Genomic DNA, 24,825 nt, shown 5'->3' on the forward strand with positions numbered 1-24,825 from the left:
CTAGGGATTCCTTCAGCAGCCCAGCATCTGATTCTGTCAAACCCTGCACTGTCCACTCCATTTCATGTATACGCTTTGTAAGGGCAAGGCTCATAGCATGTGAATCTTTTGCAAATCCCGGGAGGTGTAGGGTAGTGCCTAGGACAGTCCCTTGCTGATTGACTTTAAAGCCAGCTCAATCCAACAGTAGGTGGCTATGCCACTATTGGGTAGTGTTTCTCAAAGTGTGGCTAGCGACCACCCTACACTCAAAACTGCAAATCCCGAGCCCCATTGAATCAGAATCTCCAGGGGTGGGACCTATAATCTGCCATTTCTCCAGCTCCAGAGTTGCAATGCATACTAGTGTTTGAGAACCCTGCCATAAAGGACAAAGTAATAATCCGCTTAGACAGCAAGATCCATGTCTGAGGGTGATCAGGAGCAGGGTGTGGGGGTCTGCTGTGGAGACCCAGGAAACCTTCCAGTTTGGCGGGACTTTCCACCCCCACGCCTCGTAAAAAGATGAGGAGCGATGGCTCTCTGACTGACCTCTCTCCTGCTCCCCAAATGCTGATGTGGTGTCATTCTTGTCGATAAAATGATATGCCTAAGTCCATAACTAATGCTCGGTTCACCTTTTCTTCTTTCTAATCCTCCCAGAAAGGACTGGTCTTTGTAAATACTACTTGTGGATTTCTTGCCATTGCATCAGGAGCAGAGGCCATCCGATCCATGCTTCCACACCTCTCACACTGATTACAGACGAAAAGGGGCCTTTCTCCGTCAACTGGATGGCTCCAGTTCTATAAATGAAACCTTGACCTTTAGAAGCAGCACTGATGATAGCTACTTCATTTTCCATACTTTCCTGTTTCCAGTACATGGTGAATTCTTGGCAAAGAGTTCGTTTCTCACAGCCGAAAACACTGGCTGGCCACAGATGTGGAAGTCTCAGCTGGGAAACACGAAATTTCATTAATATCCCCCAAAGCACACACCTTGGAAGAGAACCTTTACCCATGACTAATTAGAAAGTCACTCCTAATGAGGACATAATGGAGAGGATTAAAACCCTTCATCTCTTTCTCTCAGCCTCCTGCTGAGGCTCTCCTCGGGTTACTGGGCTTTTCATAATTCACTGCTTGCTTCGCCAATCGGAATCCAAGCATCAACACAGTATCACTGCTCGGGTCGTTTTCAGCCCAGCCAATAAAAACTCCAAAATCATTATGGAACTTTCCGGGATAACTGGCATGCAAGCAAAATACATGATAACCTTTAACAAATCCTCCTACCGTAGGCAAGCAGAGGAGAAAGTTCCAGAAGGCGGCGGGTGAGGAGGTCCTCTGAGCATAATGAGGGTGCGCTCATGTCCATTTTGAGAGAGGGGTGGTAGTTTCCTCAGGCAGAAACTTGGTGCCGTCGGTGAAGCCTGGCCTCTCTCTCCCCCCATCGCCTCTAAGATGAATGCTGCCAGGAGGTGGGGCACCAGGGCATGCCTGGATCATGAATCACGGGCCCTTCAGCAAGTCCCCTCACTGATTTGTGCCCGTTTCCTCATCTATCAAAGGAAAATATACTACCATCCTGCCCACCTCATAGGTGCTGTGAGGATACAGTGAGGCGATAATGTGCAAAGGACTCTGAAAAGCAGCGTGAGAGTTGCATGTGTGCCACTTGCCAGGCATCGTGCTAACGGCCATCTCTGCTACCACTGAATTCTCATGGCCACCCTTGGAGGGGAGCATTATTACGTCCACTTTGTGGAGGAGGAAACCAAGACTCAAGGACATCCTTAATATCGGCTGAAAGTCAAAATAAAACAGACAAAACAACAGGTCTCCGAAAACTAAATGCCTGTTCAAAATGAGATACCATGTTCTTAAGTAGCTGTGAGATGAGTTGGTCTAAGGTGAGAGGTGGTTCGAAAAAAGTTTGGATTCTCTCCCATGCTAATTGCAATCAATTAGTACAGGGCTGTGAGGGACAATGTGCGAACATTGAATCGTATAGAATCCTATTCATGATTCTACAGCCACGTGCTGAAAGTGGCAGAACGATGGGTTAGTTGTAAGACAGTAGCTAATAAATCAGCTGATTTTAATTCCCGAAATGATTCCTGCTGGGTGTAATCACACTAGCTTTTGCTACCATTACTACCATGTTTCCCCGAAAACAAGACCTAGCCAGACAATCAGCTCTAATGCGTCATTTGGAGCAAAAAATAATATAAGACCCAGTCTTATTTTACTATAATATAAGGTTGGGTCATATAATATAATATAATATAATATAATATAATATAATATAATATAATATAATATAATATACATAATAAATATAATACCAGGTTTTATATTAATTTTTGCTCCAAAAGACGCATTAGAGCTGATTGTCTGGCTAGGTCTTATTTTCGGGGAAAGAGGGTACCATAGGATGTATTTCCTGAGCACTTACGCTGAGTAAGTGGGCTTGCCCTATAAAGACAAACACACACACAAACACACATACAGAGGGCACAAGGGGGATAAGTTTCTGCCTGCCTTTGGGAGTTCATAATTAGTTGAGGGAGATAAGTCATTTGTGGATATAAATCTAACTGTCATGTTGTAAACGCTGGATGCCAAGTAAGAAGAGCAGAAGGTTTCAGGTGAATTGGAGGGTTCACAGAGAAGAGGCTGGATGTGAGAGGAATGGTTGGAGATGTGGATAATCAGAGATGTGGGGCTGTGTCATCCTAGGCCAAGGGAACAGGCAGGAAGGCAGGGATTTGCATGGCACGTTTAAGACTCAGGCAGTGAAATCGGAGAGACAGGCTGAGAGCTGACAAAGAACATTTTATTTTATAGGCCATGGGTGGTGCCCAAAGTCTCGCAATAGGGTGGTAAAAGTCGGCAAGCTCTTTTGGTTTATTTGTAAAACTCCTTCCATGAGTGATTCATTTCAAATAAAAATCAAAATGGCTGCCCCACTATAATCCGTTACTCTTGTTACTACCCAAAAATAGTACGTGAGGGAAGTCCATTTAAATATTCATCCCTACTCACTGGGAGCTTACTACATCACTCACAAGGAAGCTGTACAAAAATAGGATGCCCTACAGGTAATGGATTCAAGGACAAGCGCAAAATACACATCTCAGAGAAGTTCCCACCTATCCTGAAAGGAAACACAAAACGAAAACGACTATTTGCAGGGAGAAGAGACTGACTTACTCTAAGGATGACAAAGATGGCAAGGATCCTCGAGTTTGTGGGGCAGGAAGAAAGGGACTATCTCATATTATGCGGGACTAGGAGAAACGGGTAGTGGATTGGGAGGGGGAAATGGCAAAGTTGTTTAAGTGGATAATTCCTTTCTGCTAGGACATACTTACAATTTGCTATAGGAAAGTGTTACTATAGCAACAACCCTAGGAGTCTTCCATGTCAGAGATCCTTAAGGCTGCCAGCCTTACATCTTATACATACCCCCAATTACCTCTGAAAGAGGCAATTGCTTTTCAGAAGTAACATTGATGGGGGAGATGGGACAGCACTTCAGAATCTTCAGGGCGGGTGCGTGGTTGGAAAAGACCAAAAGTAATTTTGATAATTGTGTCTTCTGTCCTTCTGGTCTCCCCCTCTCCAAATACTGCTGTTTTAAAGGTGATGGGATGATAGAAAAAGCGTAAGTCTGGCAAGCAACCAGGAAGGCGCTCCAGAAAGTCCTAGCATGCGTTTAAAAGATGCGGATATTAGACAAGGTTTATGGCTGTGGTACTGGCGTTTTCTCAGCCAGTCTGCTGTGTTTCTGGGTGTATCCTTATTCAGAAGGTTCTCCAGTGCTGTCTTCTCCTTTGCAAGGGGGATACCTAGAACACTGTCCGCATGCTTAGATGACAGACCCAGAAGTGAACGTGTTCCACTCCCCAGGACGTAGGATCACAAAGAGCTGTCAGCTCAGTCACCCTGCTCGGTCACCCAGCAGTTTTGAAAGTGAGGACTCGCCACTCCCTGAGAAGTAGCTTAACTTTCTAGTACATTTATAGAATCTTCTACCATGTTTTGCGGGTGGGCTTTCCTTCTTATATCGTAGCGAGGGCACTGAGAAGAAAGCGTGGTGTGAGAAACAGTTACCCAAATCTGCAGCTAGAGAAGGGGGTCATTATTCATGGAGCCTTGTGGTACAAGGACTCTAGCAAATCCCCCTAAACATCATTTACTTCACTTCTATTAAAAAGAGAGAGAGAGAGAGCACTGGAGGAGTTTGACATTTTCTTACAATTTCCTTTTTCCTGACTCTCTCTGTACAGGATGATGTAGTTGTTTACTTTAAAGCTCAGGAGTCAGCCAGCATTGTATGAAAAGCTTTCCCACAAAAAAACCCATAATAAGACAAACTCCTGTCCATGATGTTTAAGCAATTAGCAATACATGAACAGGCTTGCTTGAGGATCTGCTCCTTCCTCTGGTCACAGGAGCCACCCACCCTGTGATTGAGGGACACAGAGAGGACTTTTCATTCCATTGAGGAGTGGGGGGGTCAGAGAGTTGGTTTGAGTTGGGGGTGGTGAAGGAGCAGGGGACAACGAACCAATGAGGTCTTCATTGATCCCACCCCCAAGCCACTTTCATGAGTCCCTCTATTCAATCCTTTGTGAAATGACATTCTGAACCTCAGTATGCTTATCCCTAAAATGGGGGAATAGTAAAACTGTCAGAGGTGTAGTAAATCACACCTGTAATGTGGTTAGTGTGTTATCTGAGGCAGCACAGCAGAGTGGTGAGCACTAGAATCATGTCCGTAGAGAATCCCCTGGGTTCAAATCCCAGTTCCACCACTTACCAGCTGTGTGATACTGCAGAAGGCATTCTACCTCCCCGTGTCTTAGGAGACCTACCTCACAGGGCCTTTGCAAGGATTATACTAATTAATATTTGTAAAGAGCTTTAAAAATGACTGGTACATAGTCAGTGCTGTAAAAATGTCAGCTGCTATTATTTTTGGCTTATAGAAAACGTTCTATAAACGTTTGCTGCTGGTGATGGCAGCAAGGAAAGCTATTTTCAACTGGCAGCAGGTATGGAGGAGGGTGGCCCAGGAAGGGGCATGTCCCCCACAGAGGATATGTCAGAATCTGGAAAGAACATGTATGTATACAGCTTCAAAGCCGAGTTCATTTTTAATTTTGTAGATGGAAAATGGAAAGATGTGTATGGTTTTCATAATATAAATTGCCAAATGAAACGTTTGGCTGCGTCTTCTTGGCTATAAGACATGGCTTTAAAAATGTGGAGAAACACCATAGTTGTGGACACTAGGAGAGATTGCTCCCCTAATGAGAGCTGCATGCCAAAAGAGTGAGGCTGGGCTAGGTTACTCCTTAAGAAGTCTCAACGCGTGAAAGGGAGACCCCAGGTTGGGCTGAAGGTGGGCCAGCTTTTCTGTGGCTAACCCCTAGATTTCAGCCTCTTGGTCTTGGTCTTGGCCTTGGTGTGGGGTCAGGAGATGGGGACTAAGCTTTATCCTTCCAGCTAAACAGACCATGTGACCAGTTGCTATACTTCCTGTCCTTGAGACAGACCTCACTGCCAAAGACAACAGGAAAATCAAGAGTTTTGTGGCAAAATAATGATGTGCAGAAATTGTCCTCAAGCTCAGATCTGACTACAGTGAGAACTTTTTTTGGAGGGGCTAGCACAATTTAAAATGCTAATATCTATGGCAGTCTGGATACTTTCATAGTCTTGTTCTCCTCTCCCCTTTTTTTGTTATAAAATATACCTACAGAAGAATATATAAAATATACATACATACTTTAAAGACTACTCCAATAAAGCAAACTCCTTTTAGCCTTGATGCATGTTGACAATTAGCAGTTGACTGCAGGTCCTCAGAAACGCCTTGAAAACTCTGACTGACTCTCCTCCCTCCCTCCCATCCAGGGGGAAGGGGGGTCACCATGTGATTTTCCTGGTAATCACTGCCTTGTTTTTCTTTATAGTTTCATCACCTATGTGTTTAATCTCTAAACAATACATGGTGCAGTTTTTCCTATTTGGAAAAACTGTATATAAATGTAAAAACCTGTATATAAAAGACTGTATAGAAATGCAGTCATGCTGCATGTAACTTTCAAGGACTTGCATCTTTTATCTGTGTATCCTCCTTTTTAATCACCAGCTCTCTCTCAAAGCTCAGGTCTCCGTTCTTAAGGGGGTATCACTCTTTCCATTTTAAAAGTGTCCTTAAAAAAAAGTTCCTCCAAAGTTCACCCTCCAGTGTCACCACACAGCCACTGAACCAATTCATTCTGTTCCCTTGGATGCAAATTGTTCACCACATTTAGGTGGGTGAGGGGGAGGGGGCCAGTTCCTCATCTTTTCCATTCAAATATCATTTCCTTACATCAAAGTGACATTTTTGGTAGATTTAAAGATCAAAGAAATGCATTCAGAACTTCCCAGTGATACTGTCTTCCAAAAAAGAGACATTTTTTCCCCAAGCACTACATTATTAACATTTTTGCATCTTCTCTGTTTCTTTCCAGTTTTGTCCAACTGCTCACACTCCTTCGTATCCCTGTCCTTTACCTATGACGTCTAAATGTCCCTTGTTATGGAATTGGGATTTTAAGTTTTACATTTTTACTGTAACCTTGGAACAATTTGTATAGATTTTCAAAAAGCCCTCTAACCTTATATTTTTCCCTCACACAAAAATGCCTGTTTGGATCAAATGGGCTTTTTACTCTCATCATCCTACAAAGGAGGAAGGAGCATCTGAACGTCTGCATTTTATGCTCAAGTTAGTGTCTCAAGATTCAGGAATGCACAAGTAGGTCAAAGAGCTAAACAGAACCCACCCTTTTGGGGATCCAGAGGCATAGGAGTCACAGTTTTTGAGCTGGAAGCATCTACCTATCACTTAAAGTTTTTGGAAGGACCCCGTTTGTTCCTGCCTATGGCATCCACAAAATACTGACTTCCTGTGTTTGCCTAGTTACCCAGGACACCAGCCTCTCTTCAGTTCCCATGGTGATGGGCTGACTCCCCCACTCCCCACCCCCCAGATTAATGTGGTTTAAAGCTGCAGAGATCAACACTGGTCCAGGCAGCTGGAGGGGAGCATCTGAACAACATAATCCATCTGTCTCAGATGGGATTTGTTCCTTGTCATAACAGCACAGAGCCAAGCCCATTTATTCAAATGAGCTCTCACAACTGTGCTCACCACCCATGGGTCTTTCTCTGTGACAAAATCCTTCATATGTGAGAAGAAAGTGTTCCTCCAATTTGTCAGAGTATGCCTACCAGTCCAGCCTACTCATCTCTCTTCTTTCTCTGACTTTCTAAGATAATTTCTGCACCACTCATTTTTGCACAGAATCGTATGTCATTTTGTAGCTCACCAGTGCTAGTCTTACTTACCTAGATAAACTAGGTTGTCTTTTTCCGTCCCAGGCATTCCTGGTACTAAGCTGAAGACATACCAGGCATTGAAAAAATACTGATCATCTAATATATACTAAAGCAGAACGCTTTCTCCCTGATGGCATGTGTTTCACATGTCTTTCCTTCCCTGGTACTGCTCCTTCATTACTGCCGTTTTTAATGCTTAAGGTTTAAATTACTCTGGCAAATTACTTATACACATCAGCCACTCCATCTGGCAATCCAAATGGATCTTGCCAAACCCACCATGTTTTCTGGTGAATTCTTCTGTAAACATTTTATAAAAGGAGTTAGTTAGCTTCTCTAAGGTGAACAATCACACCTACATTGATTGATTTATTTTTTTAAAGTCAGATCTTATTTTCAAGTTTTCTTCTATTGGACCTACTTATACTTCTTTTTGAAGTTCATTTCCAACTTACTACATCAAGAAATACTTCCTGTATCTCTAATAAACTCCCCCAAAGGAACAACAGTGCATTTGACTATGGAAGTATTTCGACTTTAATGGCAATGTGTTTCATTTGGTTATGTGTTTTTAGTGTTAGCATTGGTGAACCTAGAAAATCATCATACACTAGGGTTTAACAAAAGAGGTTGATTTAAGCTATTATCTGGACAAAATGGGCATGGGTTGGATAAATGATGGAAGAAATATTGAGAACAAAGATCATTTTCCCCACTACTCCCATCCTTGAACTCGTACTGTACTATAACTTCCATGATGCTTTTGGACGACGAAGGAAGGCCAGTAATCCTATTGCTACCGTGTAACTATCAGTCAGTCAAGCCCAAATGGAGTCTAAGAGCAATGGCTAAATAATGAGTTTAGTTCCCTAGCAACCTGCACACAAGTGACCCGATAAAATGGATTACATACAGCTGGGGAATCGCAACTGAAGATCATATTGACACAGCAATGAAGTTAATCTGTACCTCCTGCCACACCACAGGGGTCAACTAAGAAAATTTTTTTTGCCTGTGATCCCTCCTGGCATTCTCCCTGGAATGGCATGGTAAAAATAAAACACTCTCGTGGGGTCAAAAGTGAATGTTTCAACTTCCTATTGCCTCGGCAAAAAGTTCTAACAGGAAGAAGAGGCTCTGTTTTTCCTTCTATTACTTTCCCAAGACAATTCAGATTGCCTAAAATATTACCTCCAAAGAGTTATTCCAGGGTGCCCTGGGCAACAGACATAAATCGTCTGGTCACCCTACTATAAATCAATCCATTGCCATTTTATTTACACCTTGGTCTCTTGGGAGTTCATCAATCCTCCAAAGCCTAATCTCCCCTGGGAATTCAGACAAAAGGAAATTTCCAGGAGCCAACTGCAGAAGTCCCCTCATTCATGGTTTCACTTTCCGTGATTTCAGCTACCCGCGGTCCACCATGGTTTGAAAATATTAAATGAAAAACTCCAGAAATAAACAATTCACCATAAGTTTTAAATTGTGCGCCATTCTGAGTAGCATGATGACATCTCATGCCCTCCCGCTCCATCCTGGGTGGGATGTGAATCATCCTTGGTCCAGAGCATCCATGCTGCAGATGCTATCTGCCCATTATTCACCTAGTAGTCATCTGCGTTAGCAGACCGACTGTCACAGAATGCCAGTGCTTGTGTTCAAGTCACCCTTATAGTAGCCTAATGTTGTGTCACAATGCCTACGTCATGTACCTCACTTTATCTCATCATGTCGGCATTATATCATCTCCCATCATCATAAGAAGAGTGAGCACAGTACAATAAGCTATTTTGAGAGAGCCCACACTCATATAACTTTTACTACAATATACTGTTATAATGTTCTAGTTGATTATTAGTTATCATTGTTAATCTTTTACTGAGCCTAATTTACAAATGAAACTTAATTATAGTTGTGAATGTATGGGGAAAAAACATAGTATACATAGGGTTCAGTGCTCTCCGTGGTTTCAGGCGTCCACTGGAGGTCTTGGAACATATCCCTTTTGGATAAGGGAAGACTGATGTACTTGGGTTTGAATCCAGGACCTGCCATTTCCAGCTGTGTAACCTTTCTTTGGAATAATAGAGGGTTGATGTGAAGACTAAATGAGTTAGTACATGTAAAATGCTTGAAATTAAACCTGGCATATAATGAGTACTATATACATTTTTGCTTTTATTGTTATTATTGAGCCAAGGATGACCCTGATGTGGAAGGTGATGACTAGCCCAGCTAGATGACCCATCTGTCTCTTTCCTTTCTTAGACTGTGACAGCAGCCTCCAAAGACACACCACCAGGCAGGCAGTTTTGTCCAAGCTGTTCTTTATTGGAACCAGTAACCTTTGCCTCTCACACTGGGGAGTCATCCCCTTTCCACCCTCAGTGACAAGAAGGAGACAAAGGAAGGTCCAGTAAGAATTCACTGAAATCTTGTGGATGAAAAAAAGCATGCAGAGGATCCATGAAGAGGCCAATGTCATGGTGACCCACGTATGCCGTCCCTAGTTCAAGCTATGGGTCAGTCAGTCAGAAGGACAAGCTACCTCACTCCTAGAGACACACAACCAAGAATGTGTTCCTCTCATTAATTAGTTACAATCTAAATTTATTAGATTCTATAATTAAGATTTAAGAGTAGAGTTTATAATTAAGCAACAAAAATGATGTAACAAAGCATGTATCTTCTAGTTGGGCATAGACTTCTTCTGGAAGAAAGGATGGCTCTCAGTCATCTTTTGCTTGATGCCTTCCTGATGTATTTGTGGAATGACTAGACAGGTTAAGAGGTTGGGCCCTCGCTGTATTTAAGGACAGTCTGGAATCAGGAGAGAGGATAGGTAATATATAAGTTCTCTTTATTAAGCTAATGTGCCTAAAGGGTCAAATCTACCAATAATGGTGTCTCAAGTCTGTTTCATGAACATTTGGCAAACTGGTCAGGAAAAGTCAGCCTTATAGGTGAATAGAAATGTGGCAAAGCTCTCAGTCCAGCTTAGGGTGTCTATCTATATAAAGCACATTGAAAGTATTCCTTGAATAAGACAGAAGCTAAAATGTGCCTGCTGTGTGCTAGAAACTGTGCTGAGCTTTAATAAAACAACTATAATACTTCCTGGTAGATCTTCTGATGTAGGACAATTCGTCATTGAAAGTGTATTTGAATTTGGAACCCTTATGTAGAGCAATAGCCTGTGAACATAGAGGCTTTGATCAAGGTAGGAGCAGCTCTTGAATTGAGCTTTGAAAAAGGAACCTAGACAGAAGCACTGTTCAGTTGAATTTATCATCGTTCTTTTCCCACTCATGCATTAGAAACAAGTCTGTAATGGCCCCATGGACTGTTCCCAATGAGTTGCAAATTCACAGGTCTTTAGAATCAGATTTAGGTATCTTACAGATCATGTTATCTAACTCCCCTCTCTGTGCCTTCCCCCATCTTTTATTATAAGTAAGGAAATCAATGTTCAGAGAACTGCCTCAAAGCAAGCATCAGTGGCAGAAGCCAGAGTTAGAACCACAGTTTCTTGACTCATGGTGCCCTCTTTTCTGTATCCTGTGTTTCCTACAAATCATTATGGCACACATGAACACAACTAGCCAAATGGGATGTACCCACCACTTTGCAAGATCTTCAAAGTCAAAGCATTACGGGTCAGCAGGGTTCTCTGAAGTGCCTGAGACCATTAGAACAAAAAAGTTCACGTTATATGAGGAAAGCCCATTGTTTAAGCTGAAAGATCTTAATAAACTGGGTAGAAGCTTCTCTACAAAATGCCCCATGAGGAAAACAACATCAGTCTACTATCAAAATTCAACATGAATCTAAAAATAGACACACTGAAAACAAGGTAAACCCTGAAATCTAACAGATGTCATTGGGGAGGAATACGGGAGGCCTGACGTCAACCAATGAAGAAACTGACTTTGTTTGGTGAATGAGTTAGATAACTTAAACCTCTGGTTTTAGATTTCAAGATGAAACCTTTTATTTAAATTCTATCTTTATGTCCCCAATGAACTGTGGGCATATGACACCACAGAAGTGTACAGGTTGTGTAACCCAATTGGCAGCAATCTAAGTTCTTGTTTCTAATTAGTCCAGGGTTGCACAATCAATATTTTCTAGAGTATTAAATGGAGTGCTCTACTTTCATCACAGGCAGGCCAGCCTTCCCAGGTGCAGAGGGGAAATTCAATGGCCTATGACAATTTGGTTTCAGAAGTTCTTCCCCACAGCCTCTGGACTTGTGGGTTATTGAAATAGCCTCCTCACCCACATCTCTGCTTTTTATTTTTCCCTTTCATCCGCACCACACAGAGCTGCCACATTGCATTTTCTATGACATCACTTCCTATAGCACCTGCAAGCAATCCTTTCCTTCCAGAATAAGTCCAAACCCCTTGTCGAGCATTGTAAGAACTCCATAGCTTAGCCAGACTCTGCTTATGAAGTTGCTGACTTTCTCACACCCTCCCAAAGTGAGCTAAGCATCCCAGAGCCTCAGTTTCTTCACCTGCCCAAAGAAATGACAACAATCCCTATACCAGAAGGGACTTGTGTAAGATTTATGAAATTAGTTCTTGCACAAGACTTGCCACATAATAATTGCTCACTAAATCACTTGCTCTTTATCCCACACTACCTTTATTCTATAAGCTACTATTATATATGTATATATACGTGTGTGTGTGTGTGTGTGTGTGTGTGTGTGTGTGTATGATGTCATCTCTCCTTGAACATAAAAGTTGTAGTCCCTATTATTTCCCACAGGCACCTAATAAGATTCTAGCACAGAGCAGATTCTCATGTTTGTCACTAGAGTTATGTCACACCCCAGTCACATGCTCTCTATCTCTCTGTCGTTCTGTGATGGAAAACCTTCCTCAGTGAGCCAAAGTGGTTTAAACACATGCTTTTAGGTATTCCTTTCATGGGTACTTCTATTAATGATCCAACCAAATTAGAGACAGCACTCAGAGAGAATGCTTGAGATTAAGTTTTGAATCTGCCTCCAAAATTCCACCTCAACTCAAGTCTCAGAAATATGCCTATATTAATAACAGAAGGACATTTGTAATGGAAACCTTCAGGAAGTGAGGCCTGCATACATAAATCAGATTACATTTGGGTAGGTAAAATTCAAGACTTACTCCAAACTCTCAGCAGAAGTTACAGCAGTTTTAATAATTTTTTCCCCAAAGTGTAATCCTTTCTTCAAATGATATTCTACTTGGAATACTAACATGTGAAGAAGCTGAAAGTGGGACTACTCTGAATGGAGTAGAAGAAGGAATATGAACATCCTCTCGTCACAGCACACACAGGTGTACGTGTCCAGATGTGTATGTGTACACACATGACAATCCTAAGACACCTCCACAAAAAACTAACTCAAAAACTACAGCTCAGAAGAGTAAACTAATAGTTTAGGAGAATGGGCTACTATACTACTTACTGGTGAAAAAAACAACTAGACAAACATGTGGAGATACATAATATAATGTCAAAGGAATTTAAATCTTGTTCTACAATATGTCAATGTCACATTCTTTATAAATTGTACTCAAGTTTATGCTATAGAAAGAGAGAAATATAAACAGGAGGTGGTTCTGTTGCAAAGGCTAAAACCATCTCTGAGCAACACTGGGTAGGATGTTTTAGTTCACTTGCTGCTAACATCAGCTCCACAGGAAGCCAAAGATTTATGGGCGACCTGCAACTCCCAAATGCAGGGTTTCTCTACAAGAGGCCCTCAGATACTGTAGAACCTTAGAAACCATTTAGTTGAAGAATATTTAGTGACAATGAAAACACAATATTTCACTTGGTGAAACAGTTTCATAGAGTTTAGAGTATGGTACCAATTATATATATATATAACGAATAGATATGTATTTTTGAATTGGTAATATACACATCAGAATGTTCATAGTCATGAAAAACAATCTTAGTTTCTTTTTTGTCCTTTGTGAATTTTCAAAATTTCCTACAGTTAACCAATATTCATTGTGATGAAAACTTAAATATTATTACGTTTTTAAAAGCCAAGGCCAACAGTTTTTGAAGGAGAACAAAGCAGTAAGTTCTGGGCACTACAGAGAAGCCAGCATTTATCATATTGTGGAGTAATAAACACGTTCCTATGAGGCTTCCAGTTCCATGAGGCCAGGAAACACTGCCTTGTTCACCACTAAATCCCTCAGCAAGTAGCGTGGCGCCCCATGACACCCACGGCACGGTACCTAGTAGGTGCTCAATAAACAATGGCTGAATGGACAAGTGTGAGGGCCACGTCTCGCTACAGCCCATTTTGGATATAATTCCTGTGCCCACGCCCCTTTCTCCTCCCTTCTCTCTTGCACTTGCACAAAACCCAAACATTTCGGGAAACAGGCTGACAGATCCTGCTACTCTCACCAGCTTAAAGGGCATTAATTTTTTTTTTAATTCCATTCTTATTGAGTGCAAGTAAAAACAGAGCTGTCACCCTCAGACCCTTTCTCATGTGTATGACAGCAAGTGAGGCCTGGGGAGAGGGGATTTGGAGGGGAGGACATTTGAAGTAGAGAATTGGGACTGGAGGGAGAGGTTGGAGACAAAATAATGTCCTGTGAACAACGGCTGTCGGGAAACCTCAATTCCAGTGCCGGTGCTGTCACAGACAGGCTGTAAGACCGTTGGGCCTCAGATTTCTCATCCCTAAAGTGAAGTGACTTCCTTTGCCTCACAGAGACATGGTTAGGAACAGGTGGGATGGCTGAAATAAGTGAAGGCATTCTGAAATGCACCTGTCCTACTCAAACGCAAGGTTTCCTTAGAGGCAAAGGAAGTTACATAAGGAGCAACCATTTTAGACTAAGAACCAACATGCAGACCTCTCTGCCCTGGGGGCATGTGAGCATAAATGAACTCTACAACCTTTTGTTTCATCACACAGAATGCTTCCTGTTATGCTTTCAGACCTGGTCTTCCTCCTCCATGAAGCCTTGCTTGATTGTGAAAACCGTGATCTCTGACTGGCTTGGGCACACCTGGCCTGTCCACACATAGGCACACCGCCACACTAACAGACACACCTACACTCTCTCTCTCATTTCCTACCAGCCCCCCATGCCCTCAGACCACCCCTCCTCAGGTGAACAGACCTTATAACCCCACGAATTTGACAGAAGGCCCTACTGTAAAAGTCTTGTTATGTGCCCTGCAGTGATTTGCATGCTATAGCCCTCACTGAGGATGTCTACATTGGCTGAATAAAAGAAATGGCATTGTTGACCAATCCACTCTCAGGCAAGGATGGTCTTCAGGAGTAAGGGATGGAGTTTGCTGGAGTCTGATCACTTTGACAACTGACTCTGCCACCATTAAGCCTTGTACCCTCTACCACGGACTCCATTTTCACTGAAATCTGTTAAAAATGACTGAGGCCATCTCCACTCAAAATCATTAACTGGCAATCATACTGATTCCCAGATGGCTGCCTGACCCACGGGCAAACGCTTGCTATTAAACAGCTCAGTCCACACTTGTGAGACACTCACCAAATCCAACAAAACCCCTCCAGCCCCTGCGACGTCATACTGCCTCAGACTGTGTATTTTAGTAGGAAAGAGACTCGTAGTTCATTCCGTTGGTTTTCTGGCTCTTTTAGATTTAATCTGACACCATCACGTTTTAACAAAAATCTACCAAGAGCCTAATTTTTCAGTTTGGTTTTTTTGTTTTGTTTTGTTTTGTTTTTTGCTTTCATGTTTGCTGTGCCTCAGAGTTAATGGTCAAAATACACACCAGAGTTCCTTGAAATTACATTGTTCCCCCTACATTGCCAGCACTCGTCCTCAGCAGTTCTCACCCTGTGCTCACACCGATTATTAAAACTCATTTGAAAATTGTCTCCAATTGTTTTTTCAAGGATTTTTCCATTCTGCATTTCCCTCAGGGCAGCAAGGGAGGCTGGCCAAGGGAGATTCTCTCGGAGTTCACCCTCAGTTTCCTTCGCAGCAGCTCACACAGGCACAGATCTCCTTGAGTTAGCTCCCCAGGCTTGGCAGGAAATGCCAAAGGGTAGGGGATGGACATAATTAGGGAGAGATGAACATTAAAGAGGAAAAATCATGGGTGAATTTATTCAAGTCAAATTTTTTGGGATCCAGTAGGAAGACATGATTTCACAGTGGGGATCATACACAGAATCTAAAAATGCCTGAGAACTTTATTCCCTGTAACTACAAAAACAAAAGCAAAATAAACTTACCACTTAGTAGCTCTCCTCTCCCTAGACGTCCACGGATGAATGGGAACCCAAAAGAGGCAATTCCTGAAGTCACTCCCGGCCCTAAGCCTTGACTTTGTCCAAGCCCCAACCTTTCAGGGCCCAGTGGAGTGCCGAGCCCAGTGAAGCAGGCTCACAAGTACTACCTTCCCCTCTCTACCCATCAGCATCTGGTCTTACAGATGCAGGAACTTCTTCTTTATGTCCCAAATACCCTCTCTTTCTTCCTCTCCTTCCTTGCTGTTGTTCAGTCATTGTTATTTCCTTGGAAGAAGCAGGATACAGAATGAGTTGGGGGTTCTAGCGTTGGAAAAATAATAATCAAAATGAGATTTGGGGATAAGTTCTAGGTCTCATGAGCCATTTCTTTGCCTTTATCCTCTTCTAAATTCTACCTATGCTTCAAGGTCCAGGTTAGGTTCTATCTCTCCCAGGAAGCCTTCCAAACTACCTTCTGCAAAGCTTCAAAAGAATCCAGTAATAATAATGAAAAAAAAATAGAATCACCTAAATGGCTCCATCAGAAGAGCTACTGTGCTATAGAATATCCCAATTTGCATTTCTTTCTCCCCACTAGATAATAACCTCCATGACTTTAGAGTTGGTATCTTTTAGCTTTTTAGCCTCAGAATCTAGCAATGTCTGGCATATAACAGATGCTCAATAAATACTTGTACATTTATTGAAATACTTACAAGCCATCCTTTTATAAACCAAGGAACAACGTGTGTGTGTGTGTGTGTGTGTGTGTGTGTGTGTAAATATTAAACACAGCTGCTAATTTGACACCATCCATTAAGTAATCTGGCAGTTTTAAATATGAAAATTTAGTTTCTTATACACATCAACAGATAGTATAATTTCTATAATTCTTCATGGCTATGTCAGTCTTGATGACCATAATGCCTTTATAAAAATAAGAATTATGCCCAGGGATTTTTAGTTGTAAGAGAGAGGACCTGAGAGGACTGAGGCTACTCCATGTTGTATGGATTCAGAAGTCCCTTTACCTCTTTTCGTACCATATGTTTGATAGTTAAATACAGGTTTTGTAGCTTTCCCTAGTTGTTTCAGGTTATTCTAGCATCTCAAAGAGTATACTCATCAAACACTAGTTTGAGTTTGAATAAAATTAAAGTTACAGGCTTAACTTATTGGCCTGTCTGCCATTTCTCACTAGCAGTGGAAAGCTGGAGCCATATCATTTGCTTTTTTTCCTTCCATATCCCACAGAGAGTAATGAGAGTACATGAGCCAAGGGTAGGTGGGCTCGGTACAGAAAAGGCCAAATCACTCTTTAGCTGTAACTTGGTCGTTCGGTGGGCTGTGGTGACCAGAACTAACTTGTGACCTGACTTCATCATTGATGCCAACGGGTTTACACAATCATCGCCATTGGTCATCCTGCCAGTCCTGCTACCCGTACCTCACACGCTTCAGGTCCTGCTGGCAACCTGTATAGTTCATGGTCAGAAGCCCTGTGCAATCTATCAGGAACTTCTCAAAGGAATGTTTCCTTACGGGCTGTTTATTCCTACATACTGAAAAATAAAGGCTCACCTAAAAATAATTAAACCTGACTTAATATTATCGATGCTCTGTGTGCCTAAATTAAACAAGAATGCAAGAAATCTTAATAGGATTGCAATCAGGTCTTGTGTTCCTTGATCATGTCTAGAGTCTTCTTTGAAACCAGGGTTCATGATAGCTCAGATAAACTGCCCTTTCTTTTCAGGAAAAGTAAAACTAAAGCAGAAGAACTATGGCTATTGTACCCAACTCCCATTCCGGCCCCAACCCTGTCCCAATCCTCCCCACTCTTTGAAGCCTTCCCCTCTCTGGAGCCTAACGAGCACCCTCTTTCCAAGCCCTCCTGGTTGGAACACCCCCACCTAGATGTAACTATGCAATGCTGTGTGCTGCTCCGTGTGCGTACGGACATTAGTAACCTCCCCATTTCTTATTGAATAAACCCCTCCACTTGAGAATCGTATTCCTTCTTGCTGATAACCCCATACCTAGCACCTACCTCAGAGTCAAGTGAATAATAACTACTCTTTAAAACCAAGAGTACTGGTTGTCATAAAAATAAGTCATATTTTCTAAAAGTTAAGTTGTGGGTTTATAAAATGATTGTAAGATTCCTTTCATTAGTAAGCTAAGGTCCTTCAGCCAGGTTAAATATGATTTGCTTTAGAAAATTAGATGAACATACCTCTATTATGTAAAGTGAGGTGTGCTGTGTTCTACTGAGTAATGGCGGCACGGGAGAGGTGGAGCAAAGTTGCTCCTGTAACTGTGGCTACCTGACAATGGCCTGAGAAAAGAGTTCTAAATCCCCAAAATACACAGGAAAGTCTCTTCACTCCCCAACCGTACCCTCCAGCCACCCAGACGCCAATCTCTGTGTCAGTTTGGGTAATATTCTGCCATAAAGGAAGCCCATGGTGTCATTCAGCACCATTTACTGCTCTAAAAATTGCCACACGATGATAAAAGTCAGCCTTGATATTCTAAAATGCACCGAGGAGAATACTGCTGACATCCATTCTCATTCCCTCTTCATTCACCAAGAGGTGTAGGGAAGCTGACTATCCATGATGACTTTCTACCATGCACAGGGGTTTGACAGAGTCCCTACAACTAGACTAGACCCCTCCTGAGATGTTGGGTCTCTTAGCAATGTGTCCAAAGGAAGAATGCAAGTGTGGATCCCTACCCAGGAAACTACCTCAGACAGTGAAAGAGATGGCGCACTGGCTAGGAGTAGGGGAAGAGGAACACTTCCCCACAGAGGGGACACGGTGCTGGGTCAGGCATAAGAGATTAGCAACGTGATATCAGAGCAAGGACCCACTGGATTAGAAGTCCCAGGGACCAGATGGTTAAGCTGAACTCGACCAGTATGGAATGTCTCTGGTCAAAGAACTTACTTCTCTGAGATCTGATTTTCTCACCGGTGCAGAGTAGAAATTTTTTTTAAAAAGTCTTTTAACCTTCTGATTCTGATAGTGAACACCTACCAGGTATGAGGCCCTGGGATAGACACCATGGAAAATAAAAATATGTAAGATACATTTCTCATTAATCTAGAATTATGCTTAAGTGGAGAAAAGAAGAAAGTTGACCTTGAGATTGATCCTCTATTATCATGTTGGACTTTGCGCGTGTATATATACACACAAATGCACAGACCCACAAATCTGAGGCATTCCATAACACACATCAAAAACAAGGATAGCTTGTGAGTCCTGTACTTATTCAGAAAGAGGGTTTTCAGATTTGCAGACATTAGTGGGCTAGGAAAAATTCCAGTAGATCAGTGATTCTCAGTGTGGAATGGGCAGGGGCTGCGTTTGGGATCAAATAATTGGGAAATGGTAAATTAAATAAAGGTAGTCCCTTTTTTTTCCATTGCAGGTCTCCTCAGGGACTTTAGTAAGCAAACGTATGCTGAAACGCTCCAAGAGAGGTCAAGATTGCAGTGTCCCAAACTATGGGCCACAAGTCCTTTATGCTTAGAGTTTCTCAAGTGAGGAGGGTGATGAGAAATACCTTTTGGGAAATAGTGTGCCAAAGGGACGGTCAGCCCCTGAAGTCCCGGGGGACTGGGTCTTGCTTACTATGGGATCTCTGGCACCTGGCACAAGAAAATGAATCAGTAAAATGTGGTAAAATAAAAATTTGCCAAATGAGTAACTGTTGAATTCTGAAAGTAGAACGACTGGCATTCACAGTGACAAGAGGTGAAAGTGTGCCAAGGAGCAAGGACTTGTCCATGACGGTACCCTTCACTGGGCTGCAGAGGGGCACAGGGAAGAAGTTCAGGTGAGGCTGCCTTTGCCGTTTCAAGGAGCCAAGGGCTACAAATCCATAAGGCATCCTAGAAGACTTTAACTTTCCTTTGCTCCCCCAAAAGAGGTAATAAGAGCCCTATAACAAATGTGCCATTTCTCTTACTAACAAATCAGTTGTGATACTCAGAGGTCAGACTCCATAATGTAGTTACTGACTATCTTCATTTCTTTACTGCCACCTTCTGGTTCCCAGGCTTCTACATGGCTTCTTCTAAATTTAAAATGCCACTTATATTTATAGTTCGCTATGGCATTTTAAGCACTTGTTCCCATCCTTTACCTCGTATGACATTATACGAGTTAGGAGCAGTTAGGGAGGCCATCATTCTTTTTCATTTGACTTGAAGACAACACAGAACTTAAATGATTTGCCGAGAGATAGTTAGGAGCAGAGCAAGAACTAACAACACCTGTTGGTTTTTCTCAGGAGCAAACACTGGGTTTAGTTGTCCGGCTTTGTCCAGATACATTGGGAGAGTTCGATCACTCGCTCATCCCTTCACAAGCACAAACTTGAATGGAAAATTCCATGCCCTTAAAAAAGAGGGTGCTGTTCAAACGACGACGCTGATCTTTTCAAGGGTCAAATCCAATCACCTTTACAAGGTCTTTGAGAAAGAATGTAGGTCTATAATTGATTTTTCACCTGACAGTCAAGATACCATATGTCCTCCAGTGCTACCCCAAGATGGCGGTCCCCCAGTTTCTTCCTAAACTTACCTTGGTCTGGAAGCAGCAATAGAGTTGGGTTAGGTACGGGTGTTTCCGCGCCAGAGCCAAAATCCTCTTCTCTGTCATCGTGCAGTCCACATCGTCATCCTGAAGGATGACGTCCTTCTTTAGGACTTTCACAGCGTATACTTCATCTTTGCCTTTGAGCTCCGCCAACATGACCTGCAATCAACCGAGACCACTTCTGTCAGTCTATACAAGTAGGGAGTCTAAAGAAGAAATACAACTCAATACCAAACGTTTTAAAAACTAACCCCTTTTTAAACATTTTCAAGAGGATAACAGCATTTTAAAAATGCAGTTATAGAAAAACTACCCATCCCAGGACAGCTACCATTTCTTTACTTATTTTTAATCTCTAACACAGTGTCCAGGCAAGGAAAATTTCACTGCACATCTGTTAAATAATTATTTATGTGTTTATATATGTTTACCATACTTGCAATGATAGTACAGCAAATATAGTACAGAATTTTTAACTGAACACTCTTTCATGAGCATTTGTCTATACAGTCTCCATCATTATCATGGTTTCCGATGCTCACTTCAACTAAACACATTACAATTTATTTAGCCTAACCATTTACCTCCTATTAGATTCTTGGGTTACATGTAATTATTAAGTATTCTATAACTTGCACCAAGTATTTTTGTACATATAATTTTTTTCTTTCTGTTGGGTCATATCCTTAAGATAGCAAGTGTTAGAAGTGAATTACGGGGTTAAATATTTGGCACATTTCTGATTTTCGAAGAGGATGTACACTACACTCTGCCAGGAGCAATGGAAAATGCTTTAGTGTCATGGCAATTTACCAACGTTGGGTGCTTTCACTTCAAAAACTTGTTTTGCTCATATCATGGGTGTGCACTGTTACCTCAATGCTGTTTTAACTTGCACGGAAATGGGTTTTTTTTTTTAATTTATTGGGGTGACAATTGTTAGTAAAATTACGTAGATTTCAGGTGTACAATTCTGTATTACATCATCTATAAATCCCATTGTGTGTTCACCACCCAGAGTCAGTTCGCCTTCCATCACCATATATTTGACACGGAAACTTTTTAAATATTTGTTTTCTAATTATATTTCTTTTTGTGTGAACTATTTGTCAGTTTCCTCTGTGTAGTCATCGACAGTTTTATAATATTATTTTCTTACATATCTGTCTGAGCTTGGTATATAAAGACACTAACAGTCTACTTTCTGCAAAGGTTTCTCTAAACCTGCTTTCTGATTTTCTTTCATTTTTTCCTGTTAAACGGGATCAGGATCATTTATCATGTAGTCAAATCTGTCCTTGTTTATCTTTATGGTTTCTGCTACAGCTTTAAAACTGGGAATGTGATGCCTTCTCCAGAGAGCAAATTAACACTTCCATCTCTTAAAGTTTTCCTATCATTTGATATTTTTGCACTCTTTTCTCTACAGTTGTGACACGCCTTTCTCCCATTAAATAACGGACTCCTAAGTACAGTTTTAGTGTAAGCTGTTAGACCTAAAAAGCAGTAACTCAGAAGCTCAATAAGGCAATTAAGGGTCTTAACCTGAAGACCTTTTGTTGCTCACATTTAATGCAAACCCTTTAAAACTGGCTCACTTTGGCTGTGATTTTTCCTAAGAAACCATCTAAATGCTCCAGAGTCACCCAAGTTCTCATCTGCATATGGAAACCTGGACACTCTGAGCCTGCTCATAAGCCCTGAATCTTGCTTACCATGAAACCTGCTCACCTCTCTGAGTTATACCTGCCAGAGGACTGGGGTCTGCTTCTTATTCAGCCCACTCTAAAGAATGTGACTACTTCCGCTTTTGTTATTTAAGTAAATCCAGTTACTATCCTGTCTCAGGGTGAGATGGGGCAGGTGACATGGCCCAGGGACCAGGCTCTGTACCCTGAGGGCTTTACAGAGCCATGCTGTTCAGAATGGAGTCACCCTGCAGCTCAGCAAGCTTACTGACCCACATGCTACTTTCAAGAGTCCCAGACATGTGAGGGCATGTGACCCCTGGAAGCTCCCAGAGATAGGCACCTGGGCCCTGGGCAGGGCCTCTGTGCTCCAGGAGGTTCTAGAAATACAACTCCCATCTGCTCCCAGGCATGGCTTTGTGAAGAGCCAGGGAATAATCAGCGGCCTCTGCTGAAATGCTAACCAGCTTCACAGGCTCTCTGCCCTTCCAGATGTTTTTCTAACGAACAGGAATTATTCCCCATCCCCACCTTCAGAATGGATCGCCATGAATGCTTTACTGTGCACACCTGCATTCATACCCCACACCCCTGTGTCTGTCCCAGTGGGGAGCAGGATAGGGAGCGCGAATAGCACCACGGGCAGAGGTCCGGGGTCCAAGATATGAGAGGATTATTCCCATTCTCTTGCCACAAGTGGAAGATCAACAAATATTTAGTAAGCGCCAGAAAAATCAATTACATAATAGTTAACTTCCAAAGTAACACATGCTAAGATTTGCTTGGAGCACTATGTTCACTGAGTTCAGAGATTCTAGAGTTCATTTTCAGTCTTCCTAATGAATGAAAACCAGACTTTCAGATAGATCTCTGAAGGGAAGACATATACTGTTAGTATTATTGATAGTGGAACGCCAGGCACATGTAAAGCAAATTAAACTTCTGAAAGTGCTTTGTCTCCTGCTATGTCACTTGATTCCAGTCCCCATATGACAAGTGGGGAAAACTGAATCCCAAAGAGGTACAACGACTACATTAAAGACCCATTGCTTGTGAGCAACAGAACCCCAGGTCCTGTCTGCTTGGCCTCAGGCTGCTTTTACTCAACAAGGCAAGAAAATATAACAAGACCAGGCTGAAGGGTTTATCGCTTAATCTTAGATCGAAGAGATAAGGCAGCCAGAGGGTAGAGAAAATCAGCAGTTCTACCCACACATGCCACCGACCTTGCCAAAGCTGCCTTTGCCCAACACTTTGATGAAGTTGAACTCATCCAGGCCCAAGCGCTTGGCCTGGCCTTGCCGGACTTCACCATTCTCGCCGGGGCTCGCCAGCTGGCCGTCTGTGGATGCTGCTGCCCTGTGCTCCTCCCCTCGGTTGTCAAATGACAAGGCCTTCCGGATGTTGTTTTCAAGTTCTTTTATTTCTAGGGCCAAGGGTGACAAGACATTGCATTAGTACACACCTCCTAAGCCCTTCCCATGAGGACTCAATGCTCAGACTCCCCCCTCCCCTGCCGCCCCAGCTCACAACACTCATTTTGGTTCTTCATAGCAACAGACTCAGTGTGGCGTCCCTTTATGTTTCTTCCTTTGCTCCACATACTTTCACTGGCACTTAATGTATAGGAGGACTAGGTGTGCAAAGAGGAGGATGACACAGTCCCCACCAACTAACTCCTTCTGATTACATTAGGACCCGGCCACCTCTCTGAAAGCCCCCTTGGCTAGTAGCCTATTCCATTATTCTTGGTTAGGGCAAGAATCCCAGCCTTCTCTGGACACTTGCCGAGTTCCAAAGGCAACGGGTAACCTTTGAGTTGCTTTTGAAGATGAGAGTGACGACTAGTTGAGAACTATCATCACAGTAATCATTGGTGATAAAATTATTTCGCCTTCCCAAGGACTTTACTTGGCCTTGTTGCTGGATTTATTCTAAATGCCCATCTCACGCAAGGGTTTTTAAACGACACAAGGAATGGTCTTATCATTAACCACAGAATTGTTTCCCAAAAGTAACATGTTACAAATTTATCTCAGATGGGGCAGGGATTCCTCAGTACAATTTCACAACAGCGAGACAGGCTTGCGCCCCTCCAGAGTATGTGACCTGAATTCCCTGGAGGTGATAATGCTGGATGATCCTTTGACCTTTTCTATTTGAGGAAGGGCTGTATTGTTAGTAATTCATTCACCAAGACACACACTCCTCTGTGTAGAAACGGGCATCTTGAGCATAATCCAATTTTAAAAGATGCTCGTGAATAAAACCGGGGTTCCAGAAGGGGAACATAGATTCCGAATACTTGGGACTCAGAATCAGGTATGAGTGATCAGGTGCTGCTTGACATACGCCATAAAAAGACATTCAGCTTTTTTTCAGAAGGACTGAGGCCCATGAGAACTCACTCAAGGAACCTGGAGATCTTTCTTATATCTGGAGTTTGGCTCTCCTGACACGTGTTCGAGGGAGAAGGGGAGGGGTAAGGAGAGCTTAGTTATCCCCCCAATTAAGTCAGCAGTTTCCCATCACTTAACTAAATGTAACTTTTAGTCTCAGCATAAAGTGAAAAGTCTCAGTTTCCAAGGCAAGTTATTAAATGGATTTTGGAAGAGAGAACTTGGGTGTTTAGGGATACTACTGTTGGAAGAAAACGTCTTTCTACGTGTTCTGACAATGGAGGAAAGAGAAACTATCTTATTTCTTTTCTGTAGTAATGTTGTGTCTTGCAAAGAGTGTTTTCACATAGTTACGTTTGTGCTCACGTCACTGCTGGGTAATACTGGTACCTGCATTGACTGGGGGCAGAGAGAGGGTCCCGAGAGGCATTGCATCCTGCCAAGGCTACACAGAACACTGGGCAGGAGCCAGGCCTAGAA

General features: G+C 42.4%; 1 protein-coding gene across 3 annotated transcripts in view; it reads right to left on the reverse strand.

Annotated features, from left to right (window-relative positions):
* Positions 1-24,825, reverse strand: part of PRKCE (protein kinase C epsilon) — a 467,029-nt gene that overhangs the window by 121,559 nt on the left and 320,645 nt on the right. For all 3 annotated transcript variants that reach the window (XM_033124970.1, XM_033124969.1, XM_033124971.1), the window contains 2 exons: positions 23,173-23,372; positions 20,244-20,417 (listed from right to left, as the gene is read on the reverse strand). In XM_033124970.1, coding sequence (XP_032980861.1) covers positions 20,244-20,417; positions 23,173-23,372 — 374 coding nt within the window. The remainder of the gene's footprint in view (positions 1-20,243; positions 20,418-23,172; positions 23,373-24,825) is intronic.

Source organism: Rhinolophus ferrumequinum, chromosome 13, assembly GCF_004115265.2.
Source record: "Rhinolophus ferrumequinum isolate MPI-CBG mRhiFer1 chromosome 13, mRhiFer1_v1.p, whole genome shotgun sequence".
NCBI lineage: Eukaryota > Metazoa > Chordata > Mammalia > Chiroptera > Rhinolophidae > Rhinolophus > Rhinolophus ferrumequinum.